The following is a 23,524-nucleotide window of genomic DNA, read 5'->3' as shown; positions in this document are numbered from 1 at the left end:
CCATGGCGACCAATTTTATGTTGGCATGGATGAATATCAACCATTGATCGTATTAGCTTCGTGGCATCCAATAACAATGATTTGCTGGACCTCGTAGACATGGTCGAGTCAATGAAGTGATTCTCCATTGAGGGATTCTTATGGTGCCCAAGGATCAAACCACAAGGTATATGTATCAAACGCGATGCCGGCATGATTGTGTTTACTATACCTGACTAGACTAAAGGCGATGTTGGCAAGTAAAAATGGGGAAGAAGAAAGCGAAGGCAGCGATAAACCTTGCGTGAATGATTTCTCTCGACGTATGCCTTTTCCGATGAACTTTGTAGCGAAGTGACCGAATTCAGACCCAATAATATTGGGATAAGTTTAAAAACTATACTCAAGGTTTCGGCACAAAGTTCGAATCCTTAACCCACCTAAACGAGATGACCATATACATCGGCATGGACCGAGACCGAAATGATGGAGCTCCTTGGTTAGGACTCATCATTCAAACCAGTCCTTCGTGATCATCAATCCTCGGCGGATGATGGCTCAAAGGAAAGCTTTTAGTCAACAACATCGAGCTCGACCATAGGTCATGTCAAGTCTCTCCTTTTCTTCCCACTCTCATGAGCTGTGTCCCTCCGTGGGCAAGAATCGGTCCAAAGTCGTACTTATCTCGAGTCGTTTTATCGCATCCTCTTGAGGAATTCGTCGCTCGCTGGACCCCGGTCGGTTTGACGATTCCGCCATCAAAACACATCCCGTCGCCTTCCAGAAACTCTCCCTGTTCCTTCTTTTTTGGAGGGGTTTTTCTCTATCGATGGAAAGCGAAGAGACATTTCGATGACGGGTGAGGTGGACGTCGAGAGGCTTGTCCCGGCAATAATGGCGGTTCGGTGATGGCTCTCATTATGGTTAGGATGACGAAGAAAGAGCAAGATCCCTGGATCGAGGGTAAGTTGACTTTGACGCCAGCTGCGTGGCCGGCGTGCACCACCGGCTCCATGCGAGATGGATTATCGTCCATGGATGTGCCCTTCACTTTATGGAGGGAGGTTTAGGTAGGTGGTGCGTAAATGAAGCAATTTTAGAATATAGGTATAATGCCACTTCAAGCTTTTAGAGGAATTAATCGTGCATTCAAGGTGAAATGGAATTATTTCCTTGGAAAAAATTAGTGAAGTGTCGATAGTATCAGTAGAATTCTCATGTTTGCACGCTCTTTTTGCACTCGCTTGTAGATAGACGTGGAATGTTAATGCACTTGAATTAGGTATGTGGATGAAAGTGTGCACTCATAGGTCAATCGGGCATGTTTCCATGGGAAAAGAATGCTCCGAATAATTGCGAGATAGGCGCCTAATTTTCCCCTCTTTATTGCACTTTGCACAATAGAGAAAATCTTATTTAGGTTTCAAGTTTGAGATTGACGTAAGCTTATGAGAAGTTTGTGTACATTAGTTGAGCAAGTCGAGCTCGAACACATTGATATCGGTCGAGTAAAGTGAACCTAAATGAGGCTGAGCCTCGTTGTGCTTCTAAAACCGATTAATCTCGACCTTGCTTGACTCGGCTATTTCGCCAAGTTTGGTAGACAGGTTTCTCCATATCTTGACGTTCAATGCTGTTAAATTGACTCTTTTCTAGATGTTCTTTTGTTCAGTTCAGATTTCATGTGCTGTTTATTAACGAACCTGATCGAGAATAGAGAGTGTTGAATGAAAAACTTACCCTTATTATGATGAAGGTGAGGACCCGAGGTGTGGTGTGAGAATCCAAGATTGATTAAAGATCCGGTTGGTTAAAGATCTTAATTATGACATGACCTTTTTGTCAAGTGAAGAGTTCGTGAAAATGATGTTGACTTTTTGTCAAGTGAAGAGTTCGTGCTTCTAAAAAAAGACGAGCTACTAATAATATTTTGCTTAACATTGGTAGGGTAGAGCATTTCAATAAGACATAAAATAAATGCAAATACCTAATCATGCGTAATTTCATTATGCAATCATCAATTGATCTCAGCTGTAGAATCATATAAGCCCTTGTGGGCTCGACATAGTTTGACCGTCGATATGCTCTGGGTTCATAAATATTAGACGAAATAGTGGTGATTACGAACTTCTCATTGTGTACGCGCTAAGCAAAATCCGAAAAGACAAAAGGAGAAGAAAAAATATATTTCCCTCTTATGAGCAACGTTAATGGGATTTGGCACTCTTCTCTTACTAACCCTAATTGCTTTGAGAGGCCCGCCAATTTGGGCCCGTGGAAACATTTGCTTTACACTAATGAGCTTGTCCATGAACGAACACAGCGGCCCAACCAAAAATTGACAAAATTCTGTGTCCCCATAAAAGTGATGATTTTCAAGTCATTTCTCTGGGCCAACATGACTTATCAATTGTCACGGACTAGGTCATTTTCTTTTAAGGGTCCGTTTGTTTCTTGGAAAATTGGCTATTTTCGGAAAATATTTTTCCAAAAGTCATTTTCCAGGAAAATGACAATATTTTCTAATGTTCGGCTAAAACCTGAAAATGTTTCGGAAAACATTTTTCACTGTTAAGTAAGGAAAATATTTTCTAAGATTTCACCACTCAGGCATGCATCACTTACCGACCATTAAATCCATCAAATATAAACTTGCATTTAAATCCAAGCAAACTTACTTCATATCTTTGTTCCTTCATTGTCGCTAAACACTCATCTACTCTATAAAAAAAAAGAAAAAGAAGGGGAGGAGGAAGTGAAGATTTGTAGAGTAGAGGTGATATATAAGAGATCAAGTGAGGAAAATATTTTTCACTTTTCAAAAATGGAAAACATTTTCCCTTAATTTATAAGACTTTTTTCCTTTCATGGAAAACGTTTTCCTCAAATAATTTATTTTCTGTGAAACAAACGACGAAAAATCTAGAAAAAAATTTCCCCAAAATTATTTTATGCGAAACGAACGGAGCCTAAGTTTCGTTTATTACACGACAGGAAGTACCACACCAATTCGTAATACGGGGACGAGTCTACAAACCACGAGCAATCGAATCGTGGTGGGGATGCAAGAAAGTATCCGAGAGGCCCTCAATGTCATAATCATCGGCGATATTATTTCTCATGCTAACATGGTATCGCAATGTCGATCATGATTCTAAATTTTGTTTGCATGATAACTTGATAAGTATAGGCCCATCGATCCTGTGGACGGGCTCAAACAATTAGGCCCATTAGTGCCCAATTAAGCGGTCCACTTGTCAGGCTCGCCTGAGCCAAGCAGACTTTCGAGAGAGCGGGCTCGACCATGTAAGCCAGAATAATCGGGCCTTTTCTCGGGCCGGGTCGGCACAAGATCACCCAACCGAACCCTCTTTTTGATCGAGCTCAACTTTCATACGATTTCTCATTAAAATTCCAAAGCATGGTCAGAGAGAACGATAACTCGTTAGGACACTTGTCACCAGGACGTCAAGGAGCGTGAGTTCTAGTATATCCTATAATGTACCTCACTGAATTAGAAGCAAATCCAGCAAACAGCGTGCGATAATCAATCCATAAAGAAGACGACCAGCTGTCAGCTTGCTGATGCTTGTTCGATGCTTTAGAGTGACAATTTCGAAGGAAAAGAAAGATAAGGTGTTTTAATCGAATCGACTGAAGAGGTGACAAGTGTCGATCTCCGTATCTCAAATCCTGGAAAAAGCCTGGATAGACGATAGCCATGTGACTACAATTAGACATGAAATCGAGAAAAGCAAAAGAATACACGAGGCGCATGTACTTTTTTACACAGGGATAACGTAATTAAACAGACCGGTTTCGCCTCTTTTATTGTTTTTCTTACCGTACTAATCCGAACCTAACCAAATGTGACAACCGTCCATGCCGATGTAATTAATATAAATTCTATCGCCTTGACTATGATCGTGACACGTGGAGGGTTGTCTTGCGTGAAATTTAGGATAAAGATTCACATGCACAGATTCGCATGCACCGATATGAAAATCGTACTTTGTCGGAGTTGTTATCTTGTTACAAATATTACTTGTCACGAAAATAAAACGAAAAATTACATTCCAACCAATAAATATTTAAATGGGAGGTTAGAAATTTTTGTCAATAAAATAAAGGTAAAAAATAGGTGTAAAGTATTTGAGATAGGATTTACTTTCAAGGCTTGCCTAGTTGTCATTGTAATAAATTTTATCACGCGGAAATGTATCTATTCTAAAGACAAAAAGTAATGATACAAATAGTTATTAATTTTTAACCTAATGTGTAATGTTTCTCATCTTTTCTAGGTTTCATGTCCATTTGTACTCACGTGCCTATTGTCTATCCAGGCTTTTGCAAGATTTGAGGTACAAAGATGGACACTTGTCACCTTCTCGATTGATTTCATTGATAATTTCGAACACGTTATTTTTTTCTTTCTTTTGAAATTGTCACTCTAAAACCTCAAACAAGCATTGGCTAGCCGGCAACGAGTTGTCTTCTTATGGATTGATTATTGCAAGCTCTCTACTGCATCACTCTAATTTACATCATCTATAAACTAAATTAAACATATATAAAAAATTAAATAATCATATTAAATAAATTAAAATTTTATCAACTATATCATAAATTATTTTAAAATTCAAAGATCGCATTACATATTAAGCCAAAAATTATAAATTATTTATATTGTTTTCACAAAAAAAATAAAAAAAGCATCGTCCATTTTCAGCCATATACTTTATAATCAGTATGTTTATAATAAATAATAATAATAATAAAAAAATAATAAATACCTTAAAAAGAAGAGAGCTAGGTCGAGGTCTGGTGCTAAGTAACAGGTAGTTAAGCGCATGTGATGAGTCGCATCATCGCCCTCAAATCGTGTCCGCCCCCCATTGGTCCCGACTCCGAACCTAGCTGCGAAGCACGTGCGCCTGCATTTCGGACCGCGACAGGGGACGGCGATCACGTGGGCGGGCCCCACCCCAGAGGGGGGCGCACGTGCGCTCACATGACCGCGAGGGAGGAAGCGTGCGAACAAGCCCACCGGCGAACATGGAGGCGTGTCCCCACCCCCACGCACACGTCTCCGGATTTCGCGGGCAGGGGGCGGATCCACCGTCGATTGTGATCCGAGGGAGGAGGCACGTGGCGCGCTGCGAGGGAGGAGGGGCGGGGCCCACCGGGCTTCGGTAAAACTCGCGGAGGGATTGACGGCTGAGATCCGCTGTAAACGACATTCTTGGTAATCGTAACGTTACCGTTCCTCCTCCTCCTTAATTCTCACTGGGGTCAGACCAAAAAAAAAAAAAAAATTATCACTTGGGTCGTTCACGAACAGTCCTTGTCAGCCGACATCGAGTCTAGCAGGGAATTGGAATTACGTGAAAAGAAAATCGTGGCTGGGGAAAAAGAGAGGAGAGATGAGAAAACAAAATCCGCTTCCTTGTTCTTTAATTTTTTTTTAATTATTGAGTTGTCAAAAAAAACACAATTAGGAAAAATTCTAACGAGTCAATAGACGATGCTAATAAGATATGATTACAATAATATATAAATTTTCGCTTTACTTCCTGCAGCCAACATATTTCTCCTATGATTTAATAGGAATCACGCTCTTACGAAACTAGCTAAATATGCACCTATAAAAACTTGATTTTATCCTTTAGGGATTTCTTTTTCTTTTTTTTTGGTTGATTTTTCTAGAGATTTGGATTCTATTCTTCGATGCGGAAAGCTTGGCACGATTTAAAAGGGTGACACCTCCTACAAAGTGGGCATTTGTTTACATATATATACCTAGTAACATGAACTCGTGTACAATAATTTGATTGGAAGGAAACAATTAAGAGTCCAATTCCGACAAATCGAAATCAGTCAGGCTAAAAGTCAAGTTTTTTACAAGCTCTAATTTTTCCCCCTTTATTGCATCCGAGTACAGAAATTAAATTTCTCTCTCTTTCGCAGAAATTCATTTCAACGGCAATGTTCCGATCAATACGACACTGCTAGTCAATGCAAGTACGCGACTAAAGAAAAACGTTTCCCCCTCCCTCCCCTCATCTTCGCCCCGAATGGGGGAAGGGAAATTGCTCAAAATCCGCTGAACCAGCACCCAATAAAAGTTGACCCCCAACTTATGACTCGCATGTCCCTATTAGGCCACTATAGTCTATAGATACGCATTGACGCCATCCGATTTCGTGCCCTGACCATTAAAAGAAAAAACTTAACTCCACCCACATATAAAAATGAAATAAAACCACCCAAAAAAAAAAAAAAAAAAAGCCCGCTCCACTTCCTAGAGCCCCCGCATCATCTTCTCGTTCGTGTTCTTGTTGTCGTGCGGTGGGGAATTTTCCGTGCGTTAAAAATTTAAAAGAAAAAAAGGAAAAAAAGGGGGTGATGGGGCTCGATACGATCTTCTCGCAAAAGATTTTGTGGTAGTTTAAAAAAAAAAAAAATGTCCTGAAACGGGACAGGAGAAGAGCGTCGAAAAGCCGACACCGAAATCTTCCTGCGTAACGTCCGCACCAACTGCCGATGGTGTTTGTAAGGCCCTACCCCTTTTTGGTAAATCCACCAACTCGTCCCACAAAAAGATTGAGAAAATAATATTTAATTTTGGTCCTTTTGAAAAAACAATAAAAAAATGAATCAGCCTTTAGAGAAGTACAAACTTTTTAGCCTTGCCAGAGCCTATGGGATAGGTAGGGTGAATGTTTCATTCATTAGGGTATTTGAGTTGAATGTCACATCTCCGAGATATTTTTCCGAAAATGAAATTTATTATCCTTTGCATGGTGGATGTCCATTGATTTCAACAACGATTGGCTCTTATTTACCACCAAAATATTTAATCAAATATATATAAAGTAAAGGTGATCATCGGGTGGGATCAATGTTCACGCCTGGTATGTCAACTAAGCCTAACATAGTATTAAATTTCTCGTACAAAATGAAAATATAGTTCGGCTGGGCTTTTTCCCGTGAGAATGTTACTTAAGTTTGCACATTTACATTTTGAGCCTCTAATGCCCTTGTGACGAGATATTTTCACAAATAACCATTATGGAGGAATATATTTAAATGCTTCCAAAGCCCAACAATCAATTCATCTAAGTAATAATCATTTGCCAAGTGCTATTAATTACATTTTCTTTTCAAAATTATATTAATAAAAAAAAAGTGGGATGGAATTGTCATATGCACTTGAAAATCTATTCTTTCGACGGAGAGATGTATGGATATCCACAACCACTAGGTCTTCATTGTATTTTTGGTTTTACTCAAAATATTTTGATTGAGTATTTTCACATAAAAAATTGTAAATCTCGCCTAAACTTTAGTTCAAATTTCCAGTCCATCCCCGTTAAGCCAGAACTCTGTTCCAACCAATGCTTGTAAGCATGATGCCTATGATAATGACATTCCAAGTCTTATGTTTTTAACCAACGTATCCGACATTTCATAGTAATCCCCTATTTCAACATCTTGTCTCGGCACAACCAACAACTGGAAATGGATATCCCCATTCCATCCAATTTCTCTATGTCTTTCATCCTTGTTCCCTTTTATGCTCTTAGTGCTACTTCACCCAACTTGTGAGATTGGTGACAACAATAAAAGGAGATGGAGGTAGCACAAGTCAAGCCGATAGAATGAGTTCATCAATCAGGGGAATGGAAAACTAAAATCATTGTGCATCTGGTTATCCACTCGTGCACTACGGATTTGAATTCGACAACTAATTTTTTGTCTCACTCGATAACTCTATCATTGAAGTCAATTCTAATGGTTTTGATATGATTTGATTGCAATGTGAATTGAATTCAAGAAGATTTAAAAGAGGTTAATCATAATGGCTTGCATCCTAAAATTTTGTCTCTAGCATTTCATGCACACATGCTAATGATCTCCAACAAATATTATGAAAGCGAACCATTTAATTTAATCAAGACCCTTGATTAGATAGTTTAATTTCTTAAAAATTCCGACCCCCACGATGGCGTTCGTTTATAAAGCGAAAGGGTCTTTTTTAATTGTCGGATTCTTATGGAAACCATGCGTGGTTGCCAGAATTGTAATGATCAGAATTTGGAAAAATCCGACCCCTTCTCCCTTTTCTTTTCTTTTTTTGGTAAAGACCTTCTTCCTTTTCTTTTTATCTGTCAATGAATGGACGAAGCTCTACGTCTTGGATTTTTGCAAGCAGCCGCCGTGGAAAATGACGAAGCCCTTTTCCGAATTGCCTTAAAAAGCGGGGGAAAAACCATTTATGACTATGTTGACTTAATTAGGTTAGGAATGTCAAAAAGAGCCGCCCAAATCAGATCTTATCATTGGTCTTTTTCCGCGACAATTTGGGCTGGGTCTTTTTCCTTTTCTTTTAAAATTATTTTTACGATAGTTTCCAAAATTTTAAATTCATGTTAAATCAATTATCAAATGAATGTGTTGGTTTGAGTCATGTCGCAAATGATGTGTCTCAAATTGTCAATTTCCATACAATAAGATCTATTAACTTAGACCCGACTTGATATGTATCCAATTCATATTACTAAAATATATTATTGGGTGAGAGTGCGGAGCGAGTAAGTGCAAGATAGCGTGAATGAAAAAAATGATGAAGAGATAATCATAAAAATGAATAGGTGTAAATAAGTAGTGAACTTATTTGATACTTATATTTTCTTTTAAGCTTTACATCTTATTTTCTGAATATAATCAACTTTTAGAACAATTCAGTCCACCAAATATGTGTTAAAGAAATATATCCATGATAGATCCCATTTTGATGGATCTAGATTATGTAGATTCAGTTTGGGCGGCTCCTTTTGACACTCCTACAGCACGACGATTGAATGTTCTCCGTTGGTTCCGCTTTCATTCCCATCATTCGAGAATGGAGACAAATTCATGAAAAAAGTGATTGGATGACAAGTGGCAAACGCTGTTTTTTATAGTGCCAAATGTCGAATTTTGAATTCAAGATGCGTTTCCCATTCGTCTTATTATTTGCTTTCCGAAAATCAAGACACAAAAGAAGGAAAACCCCCAAAAAAAAAGGGAAAAGGTAAAAAAACAAATTAAGAAAGGAAAGTGAAATCTTCCTTGATTTGCGCCTTTCTTTTTCTTTCTCTAGTGCCCTGATTTGCGCTCAGCGGCCAGCGCATGAAAAGCGAGCGAAACGCATGGACTCGAAATGTCGCATTCATATTCGAGCATCGAATGTCAGAAAAACTCAGCAATTTTTCTTTTCCCCTTTTGAATTTTAGTGACCATCTTCAACTAATGGCTTTCCGACTGCCTTAGTCAACGTTTGACCCACATGTCTCATGTTCTCTCCCACTTTTCTTTGGTTTTTTTCAAGATAGGTTGGGGGGGAAGGACTGACAGATTTCTAATTGAAGCAGAGATGCAAGGAAATTGCGGGACTGAATCGAATTTTAGCAGCAGATTATGGGCTGACATGTGATGGGGTGGGATGAAATCTTCCCAATTTTTTAATATAGCTTTCGTTTTGCGCTTCGAAATTACGTAGTTGCTCTAATTAGTCAGATCCAGCCTAATTGTGCCAAGTCAACAGCTGGTTTCCTCCACCGAAACTGTCTATCAGGGCAACATCAATCTCGGCAATGATGAGGTTTAAGGAGGTGATATAGCAATGGTAATTCAACCTTAATCAAGAGAAGCCTTGATTCAACTATCACTTTTGTACGGAATCAATGATGAGTCCTTTCTATTTTTCTTTAGAAGGCTCAAAATCTTTACTCGGTATCATTTCATTCGCATGAATTCCGATATAAACATTATCCATACCCTAAATAAAGGGTTCAAATCACATCCTTGGTACAATCTCACCTTACACCTAAATCTGAATATCTATTGACTATGTTATATATAATTCTTTTCGATCCCCGTGGCTTAGCAATTTCTGAGGAGCTTCGTGTGGACAGGAAATCAGTACCTGAGGCTGTCTCCTGTCGGCAAATTTTAATGTCACGTAATTTGCAGTTTCAGGGGCTATTAGAGCTGTCCCTTGTCAGGCCGTCCTTGCCGAGAAGCATCTGTTAAGATCGCACCCCGAAACAATTCCGCAATTTGGCAAGTGACCACGAGGAGAAATCAAATTCCGATTAATCAAAAAGTGACGTCGGCCGCAAGATAAAATACCGAACAAATTAGATCCCGGTCCATAACAAGGGGGGAGAAAAATAATAATTAGTAGAAGAAACGGAATCTGAAAGAAACTAGGGTTTGGCTTCGATTTGAAATTGAGCTGCGAGTCAACGTCCCTAGATTGACATGATTATTAGGAATTCGGGACGAAATTTCCGTGTCCCCGAGAACGGGTTAGGGACGCTCCAGCGCGAGGGTCGTCGTTTCAGATTGCCCACATGCCTTTGTTCATTTGCGGCCTAAACTCCGTTTCGTGCAAGAAAGTTCAGATTAAAGAAATTACTTTTGCACAAGCGCATGCGATGGAAAAACCCTAGTAAACTCGGAGCAGAAGGTATAAAAAAGGGTTTTGCCGATGAACGCCGATGATTTAGCTCGAGGGTGCTCTTCAAAGATCGAATCAAATTCGAGTCTAACTTCCTTTTTATCCGCAACGCATTGACGAATGAAAGGACCTGTTGGTGTAGGGAATGTTGATAGGGTCTTTAGCAAGGAGATCGCCTTGCACTAGACATGAACACCGATAGGATTCCATTTTCCCACTTGACAATACCCAAAGGAGGGTCTCCAAAGTGCGTGTCCACTGGCAATTTCGTGTTATTAGGGAATGACCTTAACAAATAGCATAACACTTTAAGTTCTCGTGTTACTCGCTTCCTACACTTTTCGCCGATGCACTCATTAGGTACCATTTGTACTGACTTTCACCGTTCCACCATGCGGACTAAAGTTTCCTAAAAGTACTCGAAGTAGGGACCTGTTGGAGACAAGACTTATAAATTAAGCAACGTATAAGGGCACCGATTGATTGTAATCATGCCGTGAAGTATTATAATGTGTATGTCTAGGGATACATCTTTTTAAGTTACCGCGATGCTCTCTCATCGTAACCGAACCTACTAGAGGGAAATTATATTAAGTAGTCTCGAAATCATCTCCAATTTAACGTATGGTTCAGCTATAACACCTTAAATTTCTATTAAAGGGTATAATTCGATATCATAAAAGAGTACTTATCTTAATTTGACCATGTTATATTCACATGGAAATGTTATACTTTTACATGAAATCGCACCATATCGAGAGGTTGAATCCATCTACAAAAGCTTTGGCAGAAACCCACTAAAAAACATGAATTAAACAGACTATCTACATCTAAATCCATTCGTATTGAAGCTTAGTCCTATTGTAACAATGTGCTATATCCCATGTCAAGAGGGTTTGCTTAACTATTATTCTCATTCGCAAGAGGTGCTAATGCGGGGGAGATGCTCACCCCACAACTACCGTTGACAGCCGGTGGGCACAGCCCCGCCTGAGCTGCCTGCCGTGGCCGTGACAAAACCGGCGCCGACCGGTCATCGCGGAGCCGTGCTTCCACTTTGACTTTGTCGCCACGGCCGCACGCACGCACGCGCGGGGTGTCTGTCCCCGGCTACTATCTTCCTTCTTTCCCGCCTCCCTTTTTCCCCACTAATTTTATCTCTTTTTTTTTTTTTTTTGTCTCCGGTCAGTATTTAATTCCCACTTGCTTTCGTAAAAGCAAAAGGGAAAAGCGTAAAATAAAACAAAACAAGAGAAAGAAAAGAGGAAGTAGAAAACTGAGATTTCCAACGTCTTTTTCGGCGGAGACCGTTGATTGCGGTTGGAACACATTAAAAAGCGGTCCGAACGTGGGGGCCCACATTTGTATTTTTTTAAAATTTTTTGACCGCATCTTTTTTTGTCTTTTCTCTCTCTGTATTGAAGGGGGAACACCACGACGAAAGTGCCCACGGTTCTGGGTCGAAATCACGGGGAGTGCCATCCGACGGTGCGGATCAGGACTGTCCGGTAAACAATTAGGTTTTTTACCGGCTGCTGTCGGTGGACTCGGGGGCCCCCTTTTAGAAATTTAAAAATCGAATTTCCTTTTCGAGAAACGAAAAAAAGAGATATTGCTGAGCGATGGTGTGCTGTTTGTCGGGCTGTCGGGTTTCGATTCCTGGGAATGCGTACAGGTCAATCTGGCGAGATCGTTCTACGGAACATGTTATTGTCGCCTTGGCTTCCATTGGAAGAGGAAAAATACACCAATTTTTCTCCCTCTCTCTTTCTCATCATAAATTTCTCTCCCTCTCTCTTTCTCATCATAGTAGCATTATCGTATTTTGAGACTTGCACGTCATGAATCTTTCTTTCCAGGCACCAGACTATTATTCAAGGTATAAATTTACCCAGGAGTGAATTTCTCAAAATGTTTAATTAAAAGAGAAAATTCTAAGTAGCAACTTAAAATACCTTTATTTTTTTAAATAAGGACTTGATGTGAACTTTATTTAAATAATGGTCTGAAATAGTCATATCAATCTCAAATAATAGTATGAACTCACGGTCCGATTGAGGGTAATTTCGTCTTTTAAATTTTACTATTTTTTTCTTTTGTTTTTCTGTAAAACTAAAAAAAATTTTTTTTAAAAAAAAGAAAAAGTGGGAGGGGAGGGCTCCCTCTCGCCTCCTGCTTGCATTTTTGCTTTAATTATTTTTTTTTTTTAAATCTAATTTGATTAAAATTCAAATTTAAAACTTGTTTGGACCAAATTACTCTTGATCAACCAAAATATTTTACTAGCTGGCAATATTAGACTTTTATTTGAAATAATCATAACCATTTAGATTCTTATTTGATAAAATGAGAGCAATTCATGTCTTTAGTTGAAATTTTCCCTGATCAAAATGGAGAATTGTGACATGGGTGTGCATGAAGTTATTTATCGATTTGATGTGGTAACATGAGTTCACACAATAATTTCTCAAAACTTTCCTTTTTTCTGGCTAAATGGAAGTATATTGTTCTAACTTTCCGCTTGCAATTGTAGGTTTGAAGCATAGATCATTCACTAGTTATAAAGCTAACATAACAACTTTTTATAGCTTACCATGAAGAGATCCCACCAAAATGGTTGGACGGGTCCATTGAATGAGATCTCATCTTAGACAATTGTATCAAACTGGGACCTTAGTATCTTTAGTGCTCGAGGGGGAACTTTTGGCCATGTCATTAATTGCATGGTATACTTGTGGAATTGAGAGCATTAGATCAAGACGGGTTTGTAAATGCATGTTCCACTTGAATCTACATTACGAACCAAATCGCTTATCCCATGTGATATGCTGATGTGGGGACATGCATCACACTCAACCAATCAAATGTCCATCAAAGTATCCTCAGTTTGGCCGATACTTAAAATTTTGTTGAACAAAGGCATTCGCCTAGATGGATAGTGTCGCGTCAATCAATTGTATGACGTGATTGACTAAGGTGACATGTGGTTTTTTTTTTTTGTGAGGGTATTTAGCTTTGGGATACTGGTTGAGTTAATTAGAAAATGAAAATAATAATTCTCACGGTACCTTGAAAATGGAAGAAACACACGTCGTAACAAAATCACTTACTCCGACCAGTGAATTTTAAAATCGGCAAAGTACACTTGATAAGACCCCATGAGTACTCCCGAACACCATTTTTTAAACGTTCTTCTTGGGTTAAAGATTTCTCCCTTGGCCCGCCCACGAGCGGCGATGCAGACCGCTCAACCGCATCTAAAGCTCTGAGAATTAACCCCCATCCTCCCCCCACGATCTAAACATGATGGAGAGAGAGCGTTGCATGGAAAATACGAGCAGCGTTCAGCCCTATATAATAAAATCTCAGAATTTCATGCGGATTAAATGCGCCTGATGGACTGTCATTCCACAAATTACAACGGTAGTCCTTGTTCGATGGTCCGGACGATATAATTTTAAGGATCGGGTCAACTAATCCTATGAATTCACAATCGAGCATGCTGAAAACGGTTTAAATTTGAAAACACCGCTTGCTCGTGTCGGCGCATTTGGCTCCATGATTTCTACGTACAAAATGATAGGCGAGTAAGAATATGCGCACGGGCTGTCCTTTTTCAGGTGAATTTTACACTAAGCCGATGTTAAAATTTCGTGGGTTCACAGTCATATATACTAAAAGTCGAAATTATCAATTGGAAGTATAATTTAATATTTTTAAAATTCTATCGTTCGCGAAGGCATTTTCACACGCGAATTACCTCACCGACACGCACGACTTTAACTTATTTTTCCCTTTAGGACGGGCAGAGGCGACTTTAGTCAGTAGTCCCACAAAGCCATTTACCCCATTTTCTAGCAGGAAGGACATGCCGATATCGCACGGAAGATTTGGGTGGAGGCCCATGACCGCACCGAACCCTTCTTTTTCACGTTTGGGGGCGATCGCATTGACTCGGCAGCCTCGCAACTTCCCCATGCAAACGCGACGCCAACGAACCGAACCAGAACGTCGCGATCCGCGCTCCTCAACGGTCAAACTTCCATTCAAACATCGGGTACGACGATCTGCTCCATCGCTCCTCGATCGACGGCCCTAACGTAGGACTCGAACCGTGGACTTCGACCATCTCTCTTTCGCCGAACCAATGTTTTTTGTTTGGTCGAACACCGAACTTATATACATTTTTCCTTTTTTTAATCCATCTTACCGTCATTCTTGGACTTTTTCCTCCACGTGAAAGTCAAAATCGACTCCAAATCCAGGTTTAAACGGATGAAATTTTACCAGTTCGAGCACAGCAGTAAATGAATCCGCACCCTCTCTTCGCCATGAACGGGGGGTTGAGCGAGCGGTCTCTTCTCTCTTTTTCTGATGTGTGCATTAAAATCCGCACCGACCCTCGCTGTTAAAAAAGCCCATCTCCAAGGGGGGGCCCCCTCACATGGCTGCTTCTCTTCTTCCTCTTCTTCCTCTCTTCCCTCTCGCCACCGTTCTGAGAACTGAATGGACAAAATTCGGTAATTAAGCAATAATAAATAATAAGAGCAAATGCATTTTTTTTTGTTGCTTGCATTTATTGAGGCCTGCCATTTTCTTCTCGGCCTTGTCGATTATAAAGACGCTCGAGCGCCCCTCCATTTCGTCCCAACCCCTCCTCTTCCTCTGCCTCCCTTTCTCTCTCTAGCTCTCACACTCTGTCTTGAGCTGTAGTAGAGTCTCTGCTTATCTTGTTTCTTCGGTGTGCTGGTTAGTCAGAAATTTTTAGCTGACGAAACTGTAGCCGCATTACCGGTTTTTTCTCAGGAGGGGGGCAAAGTGGGATTGATTCTCTTTTGTGTGTTAGAAGCTTGGGAGAGAATCTCATTCTCCGCTGATACGCATAAAAGTGCTTCGGTTGTGGCGCAGCACATTCGCATTTGCTCTGTTTTTTTTCCTGGTATGGAGAAGTCGACACTTGCTCTGTGTCCTCTGTTTCTCGTGCTCCTCTGGAGTCCTCTGGCCCTTGGTGGGCATGACTATGGCCAAGCTCTGTCCAAGAGCATCCTCTTCTTTGAGGCTCAGAGATCTGGTTACCTTCCCAGCACGCAGAGAGTCACATGGAGAGCCAATTCCGGGTTGAGTGACGGAAAAGCTAGCGGGGTAAGTTAGTCGCTCTCACGCAGAGCAAGTCTGTTCCGAATACACTCTGTTTTTCAATTCCCTATTGCTCATGCCAATTTAGGCAGGTCCAACCCGTCTTTTTGAACAAATCTCGGATACCCATTATACTAAACATAATGAATTTCCAACATCTCATAGGCTCCTAACAAATTGGTCTTGCTCCTCAAATTGGGATTTAAATGGTTTCAGGTGGATCTGGTGGGAGGGTACTACGATGCGGGGGACAATGTGAAGTTCGGGCTCCCCATGGCATTCACCGTGACGATGCTGTCTTGGAGCATACTGGAGTATGGCAAGCAAATGGCCGCCGGCGGTGAGCTGAGCCACGCCATAGATGCAGTCAAGTGGGGCACTGACTACTTCATCAAGGCTCACCCTGAACCAAACGTCCTCTATGGAGAGGTATATAGCACCCTCATTAATTCAGTCCATCTGTTTTTCAATTTCATTCGTCGGACAGAGATAATGTTAATTAGAGAGTCAATGGGGTTCAACTTATTGTGAAGGAATCATGAAATATACTTTTGCAAAGCTGGGGTTTTATATTCAGTCTAATGTCGCTTTCAATGGGATTACCTTTCCCTTTTTCGCAACTAGAGACATAAGCGAAGCCATGTTTTTGGTTTATAGCGTTTTTCTGATCGGTTCATCTAACGGTCCAAATGCGTGGTCAGGTGGGAGATGGGAACACCGATCACTACTGCTGGCAGAGGCCGGAGGACATGACCACCGACAGGAAGGCGTACCGGATCGACCAGAGCAACCCCGGGTCCGACCTCGCCGGGGAGACCGCCGCCGCCATGGCCGCCGCGTCCATCGTCTTCCGCCACTCCAACGCCGCCTACTCCGGCGAGCTTCTCCGCCATGCTGAGCAGGTTCGTTCCACGCTCTTTGACTCACCCTCAGATCTCGTAGTCCTCCAACGATTTCTATAAAATGTCTAAACCATTACAGTCCTCAGATTACTCACCACAGTAATTCAGCTGCTTTCCATAGAACGCTAAAAATGTAAACAAAATTACATTATTTACTTGTTAATAATCTGACTAATGATAATTTGAATTAATGGAGGGAGAGCTTGAAAACTACAGATAACGAAAGCGACCGAAAGAGGAGCGGAGGCTTTAGCGCCAAAATTCCAAAGAGGAGACCGAGAACGACAATTGTAAACGGGTGCGGTAGGTTATATTTAGCGCACGTTAGCAGCTAGAAACTTTAAGGTGGTCCCATTCCCCCAACATCTCGTCCCTCTGACCTTTCGACACTTTTCACTTTTCCGGCCATATTATTCACCTGATCCCGCCGTCAATAGGGTAGCTAGCTGAGCAGCGAGCGTTAGCAAAGAGCGGTGTAGGAGTCAGTAGGTAAAATAGGGAAGTTGGAATAAAGCTATAAGCCCATCTTGTCAGGTGGGTCGGTGCACGCTTCGTCCGCTTTCACGCGTGTCGCATTACTGAGACCAGTAAACAGTAAATAAATAACGTTTCCATGAATCGTGAAATGGGTCGAATCAACGGTCGAGAACTCTTCAAGTATTTCGTTAAAAAACCCATCTTTGACGTGGGATTCAGGTTAACTTCTGATGCTTTTTTACAGTAAATAAATAACATTTCCGTAAATCCTGAAATGGGTCGAATCCATGGTCGACAACTCTTAAAAGTATTTCGTTAAAAAACCCATCTTGGACATGGGATTTAGGTTAACTTCTGATGCTTTGCTGAGCTAGCAGCTGTCGGGTGGCGTTGCGTGATTTTTGTTTAGCGTAAATCGAGAGAAGAGTACACACCTGAGTTGCAGATCCAGCAGCTTGATCCAAGCGCAAGCCCGGCGCATAAGTTGGATCGCGGGAAGTGATTCTTGCGCCCATCACGGGTCTCTGTCCTTTTTGACCGTACACTGGTTTTCGTGTTCAAACTTCAAACCGGGTTGTCATGCCTATAATATAATTCCATCCCATTTTAGCTTAGTCTAATCGTGGTGATGACCTCGGCACGTGACCGGTGTCACGTGATAAATCGATGTCGGTGGTGCGGGTAGCTACTTCAATATGTTGTGAAAATCAATTAATTCTCGAGAAGACAGCAGAAAAATGGACGTTCTTGTTGGAAAGTTTTGAACTTTTCATCTGTTCCTGATAACGAATGCTTTGCCGAAATTCGTATGATTGATCCGAGTTTTGTGCACCGTCTTTTGGTTTTCAGCTCTTTGAGTTTGCGGACAAGTACAGGGGCAAATACGACGGCAGCATTACCGTGGCCCAGAAGTATTACAGATCAATCAGCGGATATAATGTACGTATAGACTACCCAAGGTTTTTATTTTTTATAATTATTTGCTAGAATTATGTGATTCGTTCTTTGAGGTTTTACTGAATTTCGATATTTTCTTTTGTTTTGGTGGTGTGAAGGATGAGTTGCTGTGGGCTGCAGCATGGTTGTACCAAGCCACCAACAACCAGTACTACCTCGGTTACTTGGCCAACAATGGTGACTCGTTGGGCGGAACCAGTTGGGGCATGACCGAGTTCGGCTGGGACGTCAAGTATGCCGGTGTTCAGACACTCGTCGCCAAGGTACCCCCACTTGATACTGTGGCCTAACTTCCTAGTGATTCGTTTTGCTTCTCTCGAAATCCTAAGGTCTTATTTACAGGACAATATTACTGAACGTTCATGATTCATTGCTTATTCAAATTCGCGTTGTGAAAAGAACGTCCCAAGTGTTGTATAATTCGACGCGTAATTATGTACATTTTCACTTCCGCTCGAACATCGCATGATAATGTTGTTCCCTTTTTGCTTCAGTTTCTGATGCAGGGGAAGGCCGGTCACTATGCATCCGTCTTCGAGAAATACCAGCAAAAGGCGGACTACTTCATGTGCTCGTGCCTTGGGAAGGGTTCGAGGAACGTCCAGAAGACCCCCGGCGGCCTCATCTTCCGCCAGAACTGGAACAATATGCAGTTCGTTACGAGCGCTTCGTTCCTCACGACCGTCTATTCCGACTACCTTTCTTCCTCAGCCAAGAGCTTGCAGTGCTCATCCGGAAGCGTTCAACCATCAGAACTCCTCTCCTTTGCGAAATCGCAGGTAATACAATCTGTCTGATTGTGTCCTAGCCACTGATACAATCAGTTAGTCGAGGAAAATGTGACAATTCGATTCGATGTTTGCGCTTGGAAAATCTCGAATTCTTTCCTTAGCTTCAAGATCCAATGGAATAATATTTTCGCCATGAATGTTGAATTATGCAGGTGGACTATATCCTGGGAGACAACCCCAGAGCCACGAGCTACATGGTCGGTTACGGGAACAACTACCCAAGGCAAGTCCATCACCGTGCAGCTTCCATCGTGTCCATTAAGGAGGATTCGTCCTTTGTGACCTGCCGAGGTGGTTATGCCACATGGTTTAGCCGGAAGGCGAGCGACCCCAATCTCCTCGCTGGCGCTATAGTCGGTGGCCCCGATGCATATGATAACTTTGCTGATCAAAGAGACAATTACGAGCAAACAGAGCCCGCTACTTACAACAATGCTCCTCTCCTCGGCACATTAGCCCGGTTGAGTGGTGGTCACAGTGGTTACAATCAGCTCCTTCCAGGTATTTGATCTTTGAAAATTGCTGTTATTTCAGACAAAAGCAATGTCTTGACATATTTCGGTATCTGATGGATGGGTTTCTATTCAATGCAGTGGTTGTTCCTGCGCCGAAAGCAGCCGTCGCCAAGCCGAGTCCGGCTCCTGGTATGATTTCCTCTGCCTTACCTTTTTTTCCTTGATTAGTGCTGTGATTCCATTACCTCATTCTTCCAATGTCGCCTTCTCGATTCCAGTAACAGCTTCCAACGAGCTGTCCATCGAGCAGAAGCAAACGGCTTCATGGGCTGCCAACGGGAAAACTTACTACAGATACTCAACGGTGGTGACCAACAAGTCGGCCAAGACGCTGAAATATGTCAACCTGTCGATCTCCAAGCTCTACGGTCCTCTGTGGGGACTAACCAAGTCTGGCGACTCGTACGGGTTCCCTTCCTGGATCCAATCCTTGCCTTCTGGGAAGAGCCTCGAGTTCGTGTACATCCACGCTTCGCCTCAAGCAGACATTTCCATCTCAAGCTACACTCTGGCATAGGGAGATACTCCAGCTTCAGAAGTAATTGCACGGTTTTTCTGGGTTTCAGGGATGTAAAGAATTGTGCAGCCATACCCATCGGATACGGCCTCGGAAAGTTCTCGCTTTCTTTCTTTTCGAAAATTTTCGTCTTCACTTCACGACGCCGGAACCTGCTTCCAAGCTGAATAAGGGCGAGGATCGGAGGACGAAAGGAGTGAAGAGACATTATAAAACGAGTGCTCATCCTCTTTCCCCTCTACTTCGCCGGCTACAAGAGTCTGAGATGTGCTACAGCAAAGAATGGTTTGCTGAGAAGTGAGAAAAGAAAGGGCTTCCCTATAGTTCGCGAAGCCCTTTTTGTTTCTTGCATTTTTCCTTCTTGTGATTGTGTTGTTAAAAAGCTTTGCAACAATTTCTCTGTTTGTTAGGATATAGTCTTCTGCAAAACAGTTGTATCTACTTTGTTTTTGAGGAATTTAAGGTATGAAAGTTTACTTTTGCTCATTTGGAGAGAGCTCTTCCCATGTTGACTCTGTTCATGAATTTCCAGCACTCTGTCACAAGTTGAGATTAGCAAGTAGTCTCCAACACAATGTTGATGCCGTAATTGTCAATCCTGGGATAGAAGCTTGTCGGTTGAGGTATAAAAACGATAAACAACATGAAGGATGTGGCATTTTAATATCAACTTGAAGTCAGTACAAGGGAAAAAAACAAGTTGAACATCGATAGCCCAACTAGAAACATTCTCAGTCGCAGAGTACCTATTTACATTTTTGCTAGTTTACATGGTGCCGGGAGGTCATTGGAACCCGCCCAAATGAAGAGTAACTTCTTTTTAAGGACTCTTCGAGTTTGGTTTCTTCAGCTCGACCACAATCACGCTGATATTGTCCTGGCTACCTCGAGCCATGGCCAGTTCGGCTAGCACTGCCGCTGCCTCGGCGGCGTTACTTCCTCTCAGCTCCTCAGGGAACCTTCTCTTTATTCGTCCATTGAGGCATCTCCTCACGACCTGGCAGGCAACCTCATTAGAGAGTGCATCCCATAAGCCATCGCTTGCTATCACGAGGAAGTCGTCCAACTCTGTTCTCTTGCTTACCGTGACCTCCGGCTCCGCTATCACAAATGGCTTCAGATAATAGTCTCCTGCAACAAGTAAACGCTGCTATCTGATACTGTCACCACACAAATGGCGCGCACACAAAAGAAAAGCCAGTCTCCCCCTAAAACTTTTGCATGACAGGTACTGGTTATTGCTCCTTGTCAGTAATTCAGCCTTGAGCATTGTTTCAAGTACATGTCGACAGGCTGCAGTTAACAATTCTAACAAATTGTTACCAAACTAGAATCTGAGTGATCCAACATGTTCCCTTCAAGTGTAGAGGACTGGCACCACAAGTGTACTAATGCTAACCACATTACTCAGCACTTGCCGAAGTGACGAATGCAATTGGAAAACAACATTTCATGCACAGATTATGTATATATTCCTATAAAAGCATCAAATAAAGTCCATCATTAGAGCCATTTGCTAGACGAAGTTCCACGTACCTATTGACCTCGATGTAGCAAGCACGCCGAGGACACGGGATCCATTCCAATCTATGATCCTTCCTCCAGCTGCTTCCACTCTCTCCTTCTCATCTGGCCTGTCAGGCTATTCAGGGGAGTCAGTAAGCCATTTTAATCAAAATCCAAGAGATTTAGCCCAAGGGTATGACGCATGACAGGATGTAACTATTTTCACTTTAGCACAACTAATTTATTCTGCTAGCAATCTAGCATTGGCAACTAATCGAGTATCTACCATGACAAATGCTCTAAAGATGTTGCTCAGGAAAATCTTCCCACAACTCAAACTGTACCATTTCAATATGAAGATGACTTTACCCGCTTTCACTGGCTGAAGACCTTGCTACTGTTTCAATATCAGAAAATAGATATGTCACTGATGAAGAGGCGGTATAAAATTACTGGCAAGAGCTTTAAAAGGTTCGCGTTCATCTATCAAACCAAATAACGTGCCATATTGCGAAGGGCCGCACCTAGCTATCACCCATTCACGGCTACTTGAAGTGGTTTCAGCAGTGTTTTATCAAAGAACCGCAGAATGAATATTGTGGAGGACCACAAAAAATCACAGGGACGAATTCTAGTTCACTGATTACACCAACAGGGAAGACGGGCCTCAGCCGGTCTACATAACCATAAACAAAAAACAGAGAATGCCAGAGCGTAGTAAGTTCCCCTAATCATAGGATGTCAACCTTGTGAAGCATGACCCCAAAGTCAACCTAATCTGGATCAGACATTTTATGAATTTCTTGCACATCCTTTCATATAAAACCAAAACCATAAGAAAAATTAAGCACCTTTGAGAGAACACCCAAGTGATCTTTTGGAAGTATTACCCAGAAACGACACCGAGTAGACAAAAGGATAAGACTTGTAGATCAGATTGGTCTAAGTCGGTTCAAGATTTCTGGGCAAAATATATGAATAAATGAAGTGTCTTTTGAGGGGAAGAAGAACAAGAAGAGATCCCCTGAGCTACACAGCTTCAGTGTAAACAAACAAACACGAAGCGAGAGCTCACCTTGTGATCAACAGACAAGGGCACGGCCACATCGCCGCGGCACAACACCGCTCGCGAATCCCCGCAGTTCGCCACCACGACCTCCTCCTTCCCCACCACCGCCACCACCGCCGTCGACCCCGCCATCCTCGTCGACGCGTCCACCCCCTTCCCTCCGACCTCCTCGTCCATCTTCCCGAACGACGCCTCCATCACCTTCCTCCACTCGCTCTCTCCGCCTCCGTCGCCGCCGCAGACGTCGGCCCTCCCCTCCATCTCCTTCACCAGCAGCTTGTGCAGCCGGTCGCGGCAAGCGTTCGCCACGTTCGCGCCGCCGTGCCCGTCGTACACCCCGAAGAAGTCGTAGCAGCCCAGCTTCCCGGCCACCGCGCCCCGCGCCACCGTCACCGCGTCCTCCATCGACCTCCGCCTCCCGATCACCGACATCGACCCATGCGACAAGCACGTCAGTCCCCGCGCATCTCCCTCCCCGACTCCTCCGTCGCCGCCGACAGGCGCCGGCCCCAGCGGCCCGTCCTCCACCTTCTCCGACGACGTCACCTCCGGGGCTCCCCGCTTCCTCTTGAGCGCGCATCCGTCCAGCGCGAGGAGGCGTTCCTGCTCCGGCGGCTCGACGAAGCTCTCCATCCGGCGAACAAGCCGACGCTCCGTCCCGTCCGTCTAGGCCCGCCGGGGAACTTGCGGCCAGCAATCATTCGCTCTTTGCAATGATGGGAGGGAAGTGAAAATGACCGGAGGCGTCCGGTAAGCTCTTAAAAAGAGGGGGAGGAAAGGGACGAACGTGGGCCGTCGGATGTGTGGGTCCCGGTGGGGGCCGGGGTGGAGCTGACAGGTGGGGCGGCCGAGGGACGGCGGGGGGCGTTTCGTGGACCGGTCGTGGCGGCGACGTGGACGGCCGAGATTGGGAGGCCGGCGGCGGTACGTGGCGCCAGGGATTTTTGAAGGGTTCTTCTGGCGGGAGCCGGGGTGGGAAGAGGTACGGCTCGCGGGGCTCGACGACGTGTGGGGCGGAGAGCCTGGCGGCGACGGTGACGTGGCGGGTCGCGGTCGCGAGCGCTCGAGAAGTGTCTCCCTTTGTTCGGGCCGTGTCCGCCATCTCTTTCTCGATGGAATAATAATAATGAATGAATAATTTCATTGGACCTTTCTCTTACTCATGTTC

General features: G+C 42.9%; 2 protein-coding genes across 3 annotated transcripts; one reads left to right on the top strand and one right to left on the bottom strand.

Annotated features, from left to right (window-relative positions):
• Positions 1 to 15,005: 15,005 nt before the first annotated feature.
• Positions 15,006 to 20,267, top strand: LOC104443988 (endoglucanase 6). Its single transcript, XM_010057557.3, has 9 exons — positions 15,006 to 15,628; positions 15,839 to 16,051; positions 16,324 to 16,524; positions 17,851 to 17,940; positions 18,057 to 18,221; positions 18,453 to 18,737; positions 18,902 to 19,250; positions 19,343 to 19,393; positions 19,483 to 20,267. Exons 1-9 carry the CDS (start codon positions 15,428 to 15,430, stop codon positions 19,779 to 19,781), a joined length of 1,854 nt encoding a protein of 617 aa, XP_010055859.2. The 5' UTR covers positions 15,006 to 15,427; the 3' UTR covers positions 19,782 to 20,267.
• A 147-nt stretch (positions 20,268 to 20,414) lies between these two features.
• On the bottom strand, positions 20,415 to 23,114 carry LOC104443989 (probable protein phosphatase 2C 8). Of its 2 annotated transcripts, XM_010057559.3 has the most exons (4): positions 22,363 to 23,114; positions 21,318 to 21,423; positions 20,866 to 20,912; positions 20,415 to 20,778 (listed from the first exon to the last, which is right to left on the bottom strand). In XM_010057559.3, the coding sequence occupies exons 1-4, from the start codon at positions 22,987 to 22,989 to the stop codon at positions 20,602 to 20,604; spliced, it is 957 nt and encodes a 318-aa protein (XP_010055861.2). In that variant the 5' UTR covers positions 22,990 to 23,114; the 3' UTR covers positions 20,415 to 20,601. The 2 variants fall into 2 exon arrangements, with proteins under 2 accessions (XP_010055861.2, XP_010055860.2); XM_010057558.3 differs by having other exon boundaries at positions 20,415 to 20,912; positions 22,363 to 23,104.
• Between the last annotated feature and the right edge of the window lie 410 nt (positions 23,115 to 23,524).

Source organism: Eucalyptus grandis, chromosome 10 (assembly GCF_016545825.1).
Source record: "Eucalyptus grandis isolate ANBG69807.140 chromosome 10, ASM1654582v1, whole genome shotgun sequence".
NCBI lineage: Eukaryota > Viridiplantae > Streptophyta > Magnoliopsida > Myrtales > Myrtaceae > Eucalyptus > Eucalyptus grandis.
This window is presented reverse-complemented; position numbering and strand designations above follow the sequence as displayed.